The 13,937-nt window shown below is 42.0% G+C and overlaps 1 protein-coding gene and 1 long non-coding RNA gene across 3 annotated transcripts; one reads left to right on the top strand and one right to left on the bottom strand.

The window, feature by feature from the left end:
- Window positions 1-7,556: 7,556 nt before the first annotated feature.
- Window positions 7,557-10,662, top strand: LOC108171842 (ubiquitin-conjugating enzyme E2 4-like). Of its 2 annotated transcripts, none has more exons than XM_029100766.2 (3): window positions 7,557-7,798; window positions 8,067-8,296; window positions 10,342-10,662. In XM_029100766.2, exons 1-3 carry the CDS (start codon window positions 7,780-7,782, stop codon window positions 10,573-10,575), a joined length of 483 nt encoding a protein of 160 aa, XP_028956599.1. In that variant the 5' UTR covers window positions 7,557-7,779; the 3' UTR covers window positions 10,576-10,662. The 2 variants fall into 2 exon arrangements, with proteins under 2 accessions (XP_028956599.1, XP_028956600.1); XM_029100767.2 differs by having other exon boundaries at window positions 7,606-7,798; window positions 8,070-8,296.
- Window positions 10,663-10,826: 164 nt separating this feature from the next.
- On the bottom strand, window positions 10,827-11,917 carry LOC114824306 (uncharacterized). Its single transcript, XR_003772477.2, has 2 exons — window positions 11,733-11,917; window positions 10,827-11,176 (listed from the first exon to the last, which is right to left on the bottom strand). It is a non-coding gene; the product is annotated as an uncharacterized lncRNA (long non-coding RNA).
- Between the last annotated feature and the right edge of the window lie 2,020 nt (window positions 11,918-13,937).

The following is a 13,937-nucleotide window of genomic DNA, read 5'->3' as shown; positions in this document are numbered from 1 at the left end:
ATTATTTCACTAAATGGGTCGAAACAAAATCATGCGCCGAATTAACATCCAATGAGGTTTACGATTTTGTGAAGGAGCATATTGTGACCAAATTCGGCGTACCAAGAACGATCATAACTAATAATGGCACAATCTTCACAGCCGAAAGGTTCAAAGAGTATACGGCGAGATTAAAAATTCAGCTTGAGCAGTCCACACCATACTATCCACAAGCGAATGGACAAGCCGAAGCAAGTAACAAGGTTTTGATCGGTATTCTCGAAAAAATGATAAAAGAAAGACCTGGCATATGGCATTTAAAATTAAATGAAGCCTTATGGGCATACCGGACTTCACCCTAGTCAGCAACGGGGACCACCCCATATACGTTAACTTATGGGCATGACGCGATGTTGCCGGTCGAGCTAAATGTAAATTCTTTACGCGTGAGCGGGTATAGTAGTTTGTCCAACGCCGAATACAGCCAGGCCATGTTACAAGAGTTAGAAGATTTGGAAGAAGATCGGCTCGACGCTTACAATCTTCTAGTGGCACAAAAGAAAATCGTCGAGCGAGCTTATAATCAAAGAGTCAAACAAAAAATGTTCGGCGAATGAGAGTTAGTTTGGCAAACTGTGTTACCTATGGGAATTAAAGACCTTAGGTTCGGCAAATGGTCGCTGAATTGGGAAGGACCGTTTGTCGTCCGTAAAGTCCTCGACAAGTGGGCATACCATCTTAGAGATCCAACCGGTGTTATTCACAAGTTGCCAATTAATGGAAAGTTCTTTAAAAAATATTACCCAGTCGCATAGGAGATGCAAGAATAAAAGCTCGTTTCATTTCATTGATAAGCCGGTTTACAGTTAAATCATTCTAGGGTGATGAAGGAAGAAGAGTTCCAAGAAGGGCCTTTAGCTCCAACCACCTTACCTCGCCCATTATGACCTCGGCCTGCAGGTTCTTGTTGTTCATCTTTAGCTGCTCGACTCGCTTCACGTTCGCCGCATATTCGGTTAAACAAGATTTACCGCCCGACTCAAAGTCCTTCGCAAGCTCAGAAGCAATGGCCAACCTTCGTTTTTCCAGTTCAGCCATTTGACGGTCGAGGTCGACCAAGGCTTCCCCTTTCGCCTTTAAAGCATCGATCTTCGGACGAATAGTGTCTTGAACGACCATGGCAGCTTTCAAGTCACCCGAAGAGCGTTCTTGAAAATATTAAAGGATTCCCAAACTCGCTCCAAGGCAGACGACGCCTTAATGATAGCTTCGACGCTCATTTGACCATCTGCTCCGAGGTCGTTTAGGCATGTACCCAACGAATCGAGACATTTACGCTTAAGGACTTATGACGCTGAGAGAGACAAAACTTCTTGCAACCGAACCAGAGTAGCTGAATCGGCGGGAGCAGTCGTAGTGGCCGAATATAGTAAGAAGGTTGCACATAAAAACTCGACTTCCCATGAAGGCTGCACACAAAAATCATTTTAAGCACAAGGAAACCATGAAAGAATATAGCATGAAGGTTTTTGTTTTAAACCTGCCGAGATGAGACTTTGACCATGTCTTCGAGTTCGTTGCTCGAACCTAAAGATCTTAATGGCTGAGCACAATGTCTTAGACTACTTCTCAGTTCATGCGGCCGATGGAGGTTATCTACGTTCGACGGCCACTGAGGCGGCAAAAAATATAGATAACACCATTCGGCGCGTAGAATTTTTGATAAAAAGAATGGGTGGGCACCTGACATTTAATATTTTCTCGGTTCAGACATGTTATAAAAAAAATTGACAAAAGAAAGTAATTGAGCCTTACAAAAGTCGAGGTCACTTCTTGAGGAGGGATGCCGAGGTCTTGGTCCTGAGGGTGAAGTGGGGTTTCTGACGTCGCCTCAGGCTCGACCATAGGCCTCTTTCCGCGATCGATCGCCAAAGGATCATCTTGATTGGCTGCCTCAACCACGGGGAAGGATCAACGGAATGAGCTTGGATTGGTCGAAAGTGACTCGCCAGCGGAGTCTCATCACTCCCATCATCCTAGAACAGGAGTGTTAATAATTGTTTGATACTTAACAAGCAAAAGGATGTGACAGTGTAATCATACCTCTTCTAAGATGACCATCGAATGCTTCGGATTCCTGGAGATATCATTTCCAATCGAATGAGTCATTCCCCCTAGAACGGGTACTCCCGTTGACCTTGGAGATGCAGGCAAGTCAACCAAGGGTGCAGCAACCGGCTCAACCACTACCCCGGGGACCTCAGGTGTTGGTTGAGCTTGGGTTGTCGGGCCGGCCGGAGAATGCCAATTATCCGCTGAAGTCTGAGCAACAGGAGCGGGAGAATAAGCACTCGGGACGGTCGTCCCAGTGGTGTGGCTGGAGATGACATGAATCTCCCAAGCTTCATTTTTCGCCAATTTCTTGACGTGTTTCGGAGGATGGGGAGTTTTACCTGTCGTCTCAGTAACCGGGTGAAGTCGTTTGCTCGGTAGGATTTTTACGGTGGCCGTCTTGGAGGAAGGGGCTAATTTTTTCTTAACCACTACTGGGGTGACCACATCCGTCTGTTTTAGTACCCGACCACTTAAGAAAGTGAAGTCCCGTTAGTAGAATTACCCAAATGTCTAAAAAAAAATATATATATATATATATATATAGGTAGAAACAAGGGTATCCCTTGGGGCGCCTCTTTAGATTGAAGGGCGGATGGTTTCTTAGGCTGGTCACCAAAAATTTTGTTAACTACTTCCTCGACCAAAGTGCCAAAAAAGCCGTGCGTATATTCCTCCCACCAGTCGCCGAAGATATCAGTGCCGAGAAATTTAGGAGAATTTGGTCGAAGACCAAATTTCCTACATTGTTCCTAAAATTCTTTCTCAGCATCTCTACACTACCTTTCTAAACAACCAGAGACACGCCATCGGGTCAGAAGGGAGCGAGAAGAAAGTAAGGGCAATGGGCAACCTTAGAGGTAACCGAGCTGCCGGGTGGCAAAGTGGGGGTGATAGACTTCCCAACTCGCCCGATGAGCATCACAACCAAGGGGAAGGTTGCGAGTTAACACGAATGACCCCCAGTATTTACGAAAAGCGGCATTCCACTGTCACTCCAAGTCGATGTGAGAAGCCTAGTGGAGCAAGGATATTCTTGACGACGAAATATCAAAAATTCGCCATCAGAAATGACATTCAGGCCGAAGAGATGTTTGAAGACTTTTTCGGCTCGGTGAGGGGGCACTGGTCGAGAGGCCAATTGAAGGTCGAGCACTACAGTAGACTGGAGGTCGGAAACTTCTGGCTGAAGCGTGGAGAAATAAACCTACAGCCAGAGTTGGAACACCCATAGGGGTTTATTCTGGTGCGGGTCGATCTTGTTGAGGGTCGTCTCGGCCAAGCAACGAATAAGGTTGGCGATGATGGCGGGGCTGAGTGCTAGAGAATGGCCACTAGCCAGGGCTTCCGCTACCAGCATGTTCTCGACCAAGCATTTATTTGACTTGGTTCAACAAATGAATTTGTTATACCAGTAGAACAGGAAGGCCTCATGTTCCCCCTTCCGAAGGTTCGTCTATTCTCGACCAGCAAAATGAAGGATAAGGGTGTTGTAGTTCAGAAAATTCTTGTGCAATTTCTAAACATCGACTTTTGAAGGCTCTTGACCTTCCTGGCTCAACGTCTCGACGGCTCGATCGTCGAACAACGCCTTGAGGTCAAGGTTAGAGGGGCATCCAATAAAGGTAGCGTCGACCGGGATGCCGGAAGGAAAAGTCCCAATGATAGCCAAGATGTCGAGGATGGTAGGAGTCATAGGACCATATGGAATGACCAAGGTGTTGGTGGCCAAGCACCAGAGGCTAAGAGCTGCCATGAGGAGCTCTTTATCCATTGTAATCTCCATAGTCGAGAACTTGATAGCGTCGTAAATACCAAGAGTTTTCCACTCTTTGCCGAAAAACCTTTCCATTCGAACGACCCATGCCACCCAGTTTGCATTAGGTGAAGGCCAGGATCCTTAGGGTTTTGTTTGGCACCATTTCGACCAATCAAATCCTTGCAGCAAATCTACCAAACAGTATTTTTTTAACAGGTCGGTGATGGATGACGGCACCGTATCCTTGAAGAATGGGCCCAGAACTTGGTAAGTAGTGTTTGATTCGCCTTCGAAACGCAGAGTCTTGATAGCATGTTGATCGATGAAATCCTTGCACTTGTCGCACTCAGAACAAAGTTGTGAGACAAATGAGGCCATTGAAGAATGGTTAGAAATTTCTAAGAGGAAAATGTCGGAATCCCTGGGTTTTTTAAGGTTCTAAAAAAAATAGAACGACAAGAAAATTTCAAAGGCTTGAGAGAGCGTAAGGTATGAATGGAAGAAATCCAGGTATTTATAAGCATTTGGGAACGGAAGGCTAAACGGTTGGTTTTCAAAATCAAGGGTAAAATCAAGCGGGAGATATACTAATCATTGTACATGATCATAAAATCAAGGCGAGAAGATCGAGATTTTCACAGATTAAGGACGCACGATGGCGTGTTACGGCGGTTTTAATGCAAGAAAGACGTTTCGGCGGTCGCATGGTTTCAAGGATCATGATTAAAGACTGCTAGGGTAACCAGGGGGTTGACACGCGGCAGGACAGTTTGAAAATCGAGATTGTGGGATCACATCTCATAAGTACGCATGGTGGTAGTTCCCGATAGTTGATTTCACATCTTCAAGGTTGAAGCTCGAACTAAGGAGTATGGATCGACGACCTCAGAAGTGATGGGGCAATGTTTAGGCCCAAAAAATATTGTTTTGGGCCGAGTTAGATCTTTTTCGGCCCAGTGTGGGATATGCCAAGTATAGATTCATCCTCGGCCTAGAAGTTGTAAACAGGTGTCATTAAAAGATATTCAGCCTATGGGCTGCACGGTCGAAGTGGGCCATATCCTATCGGAAAGTGGAATGTTGACGAATCCTGTTATAAGAGGGAGTCTCGACGGGATTAGGATGCTGAGATTGAACACAGTTTGATAATGAGTGGTGTTCAAAATCCTAGTAGGAATAGGATTGGTCGAGATAAAGTTGGATTATGAGAAGGAGTTCTAATCCGGGAGTGAATGGGATTCAATACAGGTTGGCTGCTATAAATAGGAAGGGGAGACATCAAAATAAGCCCTATCCAATTCAACACACAACTGCCCTATGCAAATTCTCTCAACAAACTTGAGATTTTTCTTTTCTCTTTTCGCCGACACACCTTCAGTTTGGATAAACAACACTGTGAAGGCAATCGGTGATATCTTCAGTTGGAATAAACAACACTGTCGCCGTAGAACAAGCCGATCTCGCAGCATCTTCAGTCGGCATAAACAGCACTGCGTCGAGGGCGACTGGTTATCTATCCAAGTCTCGATCGAGAAGGATTTCCGAATCCTTGTTGGTCGAGGTCATCTCATCAGCCTTCTCGGCGAAGTGAGGTGTTACAATTTATTGGGCTCGGCACATAGCACGCCGAGTTATTTTATGATTGGATACTCTCAAGTGGGATTTAGAGTTCGGCACTTCGACGGCCGAACCACATTTACTATTAAGACTTATATCCGCTTTGAGTATTTATGCCCTTACACTTTGGTGTCGATTCGGCGTGAGTTTACTCTGACGAATATCATCACAGTGACCGAATCCGATGACGACAATTTGTGAACTTCGTAAGAATAGTAGCCTTGTCTTCAGGTTTGAGAACCCAAGAGGCTGAGACGTGATCCTTCTTCGGCCGCAATCACAAGACGTAGAAGTCAGCCGTGCACCCAACGCAACATTAACATATTTTACTCATCGGCCGAGCTCGGCCGACAAGTTGGCACGCCCCGCATTCAACCCAAAGGACGTAGTTAGCTCATAGATTACTCGGCCTACGCGCCACATAGGCTTGGTAGTTTTCAGGGTCAACAATATTACAAAGAATAATTGTTTATTCAATAGATCATATTATTTAGTAGTACGAAAAATAAACAGTCACAATTAAATTGTAAAAATACTATTTTTCTTCTTATTTGTCAATATAGTAAATAAAAAGTCGAACTACTACTTATTAGTCCGGATTACAAACAAAATGGAAAGAGAAGTAATTATGTTTTTTAATAGTATTGTTGCCAAAATTAGAATTGTGGAAGGGGCTTGATGGGCCCTCACCTAAGGTTAGAGGAAACTGTAAGGTCATCTCCAACTGAAGGCTAGCTAGAGGACTCGTTTTAGCCATCTGGTTTTCTAATAAATTAATATTTTAATGAACAGTGTAGGGCCATATTTCTTATCATCTCCAACCGAGGGCCATAGGGTTTGTTTTAGCCCTGTCACAAAAAACCGTCTCCAACCGAGGGCCATAGGGCTTGTTTTAGCCTTGTCACAAAAAACCGTCTCCAACCGAGGGCCAAAGTGTTATAGTATAGATTGTGAACCATTGAAATAAAATGAGGTAAGATAGTATGGAATGGTGAAAAATATGTGAAAAATGGTGTAGGAAGAAATTAGAAATAAAAAAAAAAAAGTAGGTTGGGCATAAAAAACAAAAAATGGGCTGGGACAAAAAAAAAATAAACCTAAGCCTTGCACCCTAAAGTGGGATGAGCAAATGGAAAAGAACAAAAAAAACAAAAAACAAAAAGGGTTGGGCAAATGAAAAAGAACAAAAAAAAAAAAAAAAAACTGGCTAGCTGGCTGAAGATGGACAGCTGGTTGGACTTTTTTTGTCCAGTAGGATCCACGAGCCCTTTAGCCTGATCCTCCGTTGGAATCGATTTTCGGGCTATTTTTGGTCCTCTGGACCTTTCAATTAGAGATGACCTAATAGAAGGATGTTCAGTACTTGGGCCACTTCAATCCCAATGTGGGGTAACCCATTTTCGACTTGGCTACACTTTTTCATGGATGATCTCTGCAGAGACACTTTAATTGACGGTTCGGATCATTACATTACATTATTTTTTGTTAACATCACACCAGAGCTCATTACCTCGTCGGATCTTGTTTCTATTTTGCAAGTTTTTATCAGAACTCCTAGGTCCGGCAAATCGTCTTCCAGTACAAACAATTACGATACAATTGATTACTGTGCCGCCTCGATTTGAGACCAAGAGCAGAACCTTTTAGCTATTCTTCCATACGCACAGTAGTTGAAGTAGTGACAAGAGCTAGAGAGTGAAGATTTGGCGGACCATGGTATGCGTCTGATTATTATGTTGAGTTTAGTCTCTTTTATATCGCAGATTTGAGTTTAGTCAAGTTAGTTAGAACAGTGTGTTTTCACACATTACACATAAGTTTAAATCTCTCTTCCGGTATTTAGATGAAGTTAGTGTAGAACATTTCATTTGTCAACAAAAACAAAAAAACAAAAAAAACCCCTATCAATGTGTTGCGTGAGTAAAGTATGTAGATTATTTTTTTTGGTGAATAAATTAAGATTTTATTTTTCTTGCTCTATCATTCTTTATTAGCAAAAAATAAATCAAAAGTGGGTCCATACTCTTCCTTCCTACGGAAATAGAGAAGGAAATTGCGCAAACATTTCTCTTGCATTACATCGTTAGTTCCAGTATGGATTGAGAAAGAACTTGACGCGGTTGAAGTTAATTTACAAGAAAAGACTACCCCTTTTCTGTGAACGTAGGAAAAAGTATATAATTATAAATAAATAAACATATAAAAATTCCTTTATTCTATAAATGTTCGCTACTTTCTGATTCTCCATTCCTTCTCAAAGCTTCAACATAATTCCTCAGATTCTCCTTCCCTGGCGCTGTTGATCTTCAAACATGGCAGACTGGTCTTTCGGTATATATCTTATCCTCTTCCTTTTTCTGTTTTCTCAAACATACCTTCTCTTATGATTTGCATATTTTGTAGTTTCTATGAAGAATTATATCGTGTAACTAGTTGTATATCATGTCTTTCTATTTTTTACATCATGTAAGTGAGAAAAATAACCGTCTCTTGATATGAGATATTGAAAGAGGAGATATACAATCGGTTGCTCCAAAAATTTAGCGTTTCTATGAGGCTATGATTAATTGATTGATTAAAGTAGTACAAATTGTTTTAGAAGACAGGAAACCTAAAAAGCACTGGATGTACGAAAGAGAAGGGTTGAGGAAAGTAGACTTCCCGAGTCACTGCAGTTATGGACCAGTGAATGAAGATGACCCTTACAAATGGCAAGGTATGATCATGGGGCCACCAGATTCTCCTTATGAGCAAGGTGTCTTCTTTCTCTCCATTGATTTGCCACCACAATATCCTAACAAACCTCCCACCATCAAATTCCTAACCAAGGTACGTATACACATCTTATCTGTCTAGTTTCCAAATCAATTAATTAAAGTTGTAGGTGTCACTAAATATTACTGTAGTGTTTAGTGATGTTTTTCTTCACTTAAAAGTGAATGATCTTAGATTCGACTCTCATGAATGACCAGTTCAACACCAGCAACCCATTGTGTAATTCAACTATCCCTTGTTCCTTAAAATTAAAGTTGTAAATTTGTTTAACTTGGAAGATGCATGTGATTAACTGAAATTAAACATGGTCATCTAGTTGTTTATGAGTAATGAAAAACATCACCAATGAGAAAATTAGACTCTTTGTTCTCCTTATTAGGTGTTTTATGGGTCAGGTGTAGTAAGTGTTTTGATACAAGCGATATTCTATCTTAATTAAGTTTAAACATGAGTTTGAATTCACATACGTACGGAAAATGCATTTTCTCTAATCAATGTGGTTACTATTAAATGGCATAATATTTATTCAGACATTTTGCTTGAATAACAACCTTGATATGAAAGTATTATGATTAAAGTTCATCGTTCAACATTGATTATGAAAGTACTATGATTAAAGTTCATCGTTCACATCCTTCTTCAATCCAAAGAGTTGAAGGCTATGACATATTGGTTTTTGGGTATAAAAATTAATCACATGTTATGTGATTTGGTGATCCCTAGCTCCATGAGTCTCAACACGGTGGAACCACTTACTGGAATGAACTACAAAAAGTGGAAGCAAGACTTGAAGAATGTGTTCTCAAGTCCAACACAATCTCCAAGTCTTGCTTCCACTTTTTGTAGTTCATTCCAGTAGTGGATTCACCGTGTTGAGATTCATGGAGCTAGAGTTCATCACTGAATCACATAACATGCGTGATTAATCTTTATACCCAAAAACCATACAATATGTCAGCCTTCAACTCTTTAGATTGAAGAAGGCTGTGAACGATGAACTTTAATCATAACACTTTCATAATCAAAGTTGAATATTCTGTAGCCATATTAACAAGTCTTTGTGATTTAGATAACATGGTTGTTATTCAAGCAAAATGTATGAATTTTATGCCATCAGAACGTGAGGAACAATTTCTTTAGATAATCATCAATCAGTTATCAATATTAAATGCAAGTTTTGACGGCAGGATTAAGGCACGATTTCAGTGTGTGAAAAGCTTTAATTCATACACACCAAACCATTCTTGTTAATCCATAGCCAGTCTGTAATCTGCATAAAATTTTTGTTCCTCATGCTTTCGACATACGGTTAAAGACATATGTGAAAGGCTCTGATACCAAATAGAAGTTTAAATATATAGTGGAAATGAATAGCTCAACATATTAGTTTAACCACTAACCTTGCGAAGCCATTGTTGCAGAAATCTTAGGTTCTTCTCCTCTCAACACAGTTTGTATGCACTATCAGTCGATGGGGCTTGATCTTTCTGTTTGTGTGTATTTGTGAGAGAGCAAGGACCCTTTATTTATAATATAAACATTGGTCTTTGATAAGGATACTTCCCATCATGTAATCCTTATCAAATTCATTAGTTTTGATAATCCTTATCGCTAAAATCCAACGCATCCATATCAAAATGGTTAACACCAATAGCACCGGGACTTCTTTAAGCTTATACTTTAGTCTTTATACATTCCTTAATAACCTACAATTATTGTCAAATATAAACTCTTATGATCTAAATCCCTTATGCACATGCTAAACAAGCAGCTCTCATTAAGCTTATAGTTACGTATGTGTACTGCCTTGGCCAAGCCACCAGCTGGTCCTTTTAAATAGTCATTATTACTTGTGCATGTCCAAATTCTTGTATTTCAACCTCTTAGCAAACTAAATACAAGATTTACTCCAATACTGTATTATTATTTGGACGGGTTTTACTTTTTTTTTCTTTGTTATGGAAACATATCAACACCTCAACGCTTGAAGAACACAACCTTTCCTGTAATTCCCTCTTTAAACCAAATCTTTCCTGTTTCTATGTAATCCTATATATGCTGAGTTCATATGATTTACATACAGAACTTGTTCTTTGCAGGTTTATCATCCAAATATTAACGGCGAGGACGGGACTATTTACGTCGACATTTTAGAAGAGGATAAATGGAATCCAGTGCAGAACATTGAGAGCCTCCTGCTCTCCATATGCTCACTTCTCGATGATCCAAACCCAGTGGATCCCCTCAATCCACCCTGCCTGCTCTTCCGGAAAGACAAAAAGAAGTTTGTCGAAACGGCCAAGGAGTGGACTAGGAAGTATGCAATGTTTTGAGAATTTTAATTATCTTGCTTCCAAAGAGTACTGGAAAATATGGAATGTGATCGGATAAGAATTAAACTGATAAGAATTTTTTGAGCATTGTATTGTATGTGGACATGTGAACCAAACACCTATAGGTGCTCTGATTAGGAAGCTATCTCGTTTTACATGATTCATGTCAAACATAACAGCTTCATGCAATTTCAAATCACCTGCATTAAACAAATAAAACGTTCACAAAGTCTCTGTCAATCCAAAACCAATTTCACAAAGAAGAACATATATAAACCATCAGGAGTAAAATCTTGAAATTGAGGGATAAAGTAAAGACCAAAGAGATCTATTGCCGGCCTGTTGCACAACGAACCCTCTCAATTTCTTATGGTCCAGAATATAAGTCAAAGATCGCAATTAACCTGCAGCACTAAGCTTTTTATGTGATCCTAAGTATACAAGCATAGATCCCAAAGCTTAAGGGCTTGAGTCAAATTGATTAGTTTCATTACCTAACAGTAATAGGTGTCATGGCTTATGGAGTTTCAATTCGAGCACTGTCAGGTTAATGTCTGTTTGCTTCTCAGCGTATGCAAAATAATCTGTCCGCCGGAGGTACCTGAACAATGCTACACTCATCCAATATACTTTTGAAGCACAAACAGAACGAAACTCTCACTACTGTAATTGTATACAAATGATAATACAATGTAAAAAATGTTCAGGTGTCCTATTTCAGAAAGGGCATTGGGGAACATAGTCATAGAGGATTAACAGAGACATTGACATTTTCAAGTATGGATGCACGCTTACTTCGTTCAATGGCTGGCTCAAACAAGTAATTAGACAGTTGACAGAGCAAAATGGGGTAGAAGTGACCCAATCTTTTGACTACGTACTTATCACATTACCTACAACGGCCAATTGAGAATTTGATCAAGTTGATTTCTTTTCATCGCTTCCCTCTTTTGTTCATAGCGATTGAAATCAAAACTTAGATTGTTTTCTTTTCCTAAGTTTCTGGGAAAACATGCAAATGCAGTATACGAAAAGTTGAGTAAAGCTCAAAAATCCTAAATCAGGTGAAAGACAAAGGATAAACTTGAAGTACAACTCTAGTACCCAAAACTAAAAGAGAATATGTGTTAGAAATCATTGGACTTGAATGTACTCACCACACTTAACACCAAGAACCGACAAGCGATCGTTAACAGGGTTCCACACAAGCAACTCCATGAAGTTCTTTAATATTTGCAACCAAACAACTGCATGGTAAATTTTAGGCCTCCAGTGTAATATGGTACAATAGGCTAGAAACCGTAGTGTGGCTTGCCCGCACCACCCTCACATATCGAAGATGCTTGCTGTGGAGCCAAAAATATTCACAGGGCGACACGTGGATTTTTGGACAAAAATGACAAAAATACCCTTGCAGTACAACGAGGTTCCTACGCGCAAGCAGCGGGCAACCCTCTTTCAACCAAGACAGAAGTGCCCAAAATAGGTAACAATTCAAAGTCCATCTCATCAAATCCTTTCTACAAGGTAATTCCCAAACACATTCCTTTTAAATTATGTTAATTGGCTAATTAATGGGTTTATTGCCTAATTAACCCATTAATTGTCAATTAAACCATCTATTATATCCAAATAACTACAAAATACATCCAATTCAACCCTAAAACACCACATGGCCGGCTATCCCCATTTCAAAACCTAATCCATCACTTTTTTCTACCCTTTTCACCATTTCTTCCTTTTTATTACCCAATAAATTCAAAAACCACCAAAACATTCATCTTATGTTTAATAGCCAAATAAATTGGCTAATTAAACCTAAATTAAACCTAAAAACCCTAGCCACCTCCTATCCCTATAAATATACTCTCATTCTCACCAAAAAGCTAATTCCAACACTTTGGCAAAAATCTCAAAATTCTCTAAACACTCTTTCTCTCTAAATTCTAACTTTGGCATCGGAGGTTCTTCGGCCAAAGCCCCCCCCCATTCATCGTGGGCGCGTGAGGCTCTTGGCCTTAACCTAAGGTGTTAATTGTTTTGTAGGTGCAAAATCGTCCAAGATCGAGGAGGAAGAAATTTGCATCCACAAATTGGTGCTTTCATTGAGAGTTGAAATCCATACTCGTAGAAGACTCTCGCACAAAAAGGTTTTTTTTTCTTTATTTTCTAGTCCATTTGAATATTTTTCATACGTTCTTATTATTAGAATTTTTTACTTGCAAAGGTTCTTTGATAAAACGTATAAGCAAAATATAATGGCTAGAAATTTAGAAAATTCCACAAGTGAAAATTCTAATGTTCAAGAAATGGGATTGCGGAGATCCGTGAGGCTAAATGCGACAATAAGGGGAGCGGCATCATCATCACGAGCTTCCACCATGGGAACCACCGTGGTGGCTACCTCGGTAGCCACCCGCGGCGAGGTCCATGGTGCCTTTACCACGGCCACCATGGGAACCACCGCGGTGGCTACTTCGGTAGCCATTCGTGGCTACTTCGGTAGCCACTCGTGGCTACTTCGGTAGCCACTCGTGGCGAGGTCCATGGAGCCTTCACCACGGCCCGGAGATCCGTGAGGCAAAATGCAACAATAAGGGGAGCGGCATCACCACCACGAGTTTCCACCATGGGAACCACCGCGGTGGCTACCTCGGTAGCCACCCACGGCGAGGTCCATGGTGCCTTCACCACGGCCACCATGGGAACCACCGCGGTGGCTACTTCGGTAGCCACTCGTGGCGAGGTCCATGGAGCCTTCACCACGGCCCGAGCCGTGCCATCCAAGGCTCACGGTACCAAGACCACGATCCAAGCCGTGCCATCCAAGTTTACATGGACCCAAGCCCAAGCCTCGCATTCACATGCACCGCGCATTGAGCAGCCTGCTTCCGTGATCCAGCCTGCTCCCGTCAAGCAACCCACTCTCACGGCCTAACCTACTCCTGCCGAGCAGCCTGCTCTCGTGACCCAGCCTGCTCCCGACGAGCAGCCCACTCCCGTGGCCCAGCCTGCTTTCGTCGAGCAGCCCACTCCGGTGGCCCAGCCGGTTCCTGCCAAGCAGCCCACTCCCATGGCCCAGCCTGCTCCTGCCAAGCAGCCTGCTCTCGTGACCCAGCCTGCTCCCGACGAGCAACCCACTCTCACGGCCCAACCTGCTCCTGCCAAGCAGCCTGCTCTCGTGACCCAGCCTGCTCCCGACGAGCAACCCACTCCGGTGGCCCAGCCTGCTTTCGTCGAGCAGCCCACTCCGGTGGCCCAGCCTGCTCCTGCCAAGCAGCCCACTCCCGTGGCCCAGCCTGCTCCTGCCAAGCAGCCTGCTCTCGTGACCCAGCCTGCTCCCGACGAGCAACCCACTCCCG

This window comes from Malus domestica, chromosome 04 (assembly GCF_042453785.1).
Source record: "Malus domestica chromosome 04, GDT2T_hap1".
Classification (NCBI taxonomy): domain Eukaryota; kingdom Viridiplantae; phylum Streptophyta; class Magnoliopsida; order Rosales; family Rosaceae; genus Malus; species Malus domestica.
This window is presented reverse-complemented; position numbering and strand designations above follow the sequence as displayed.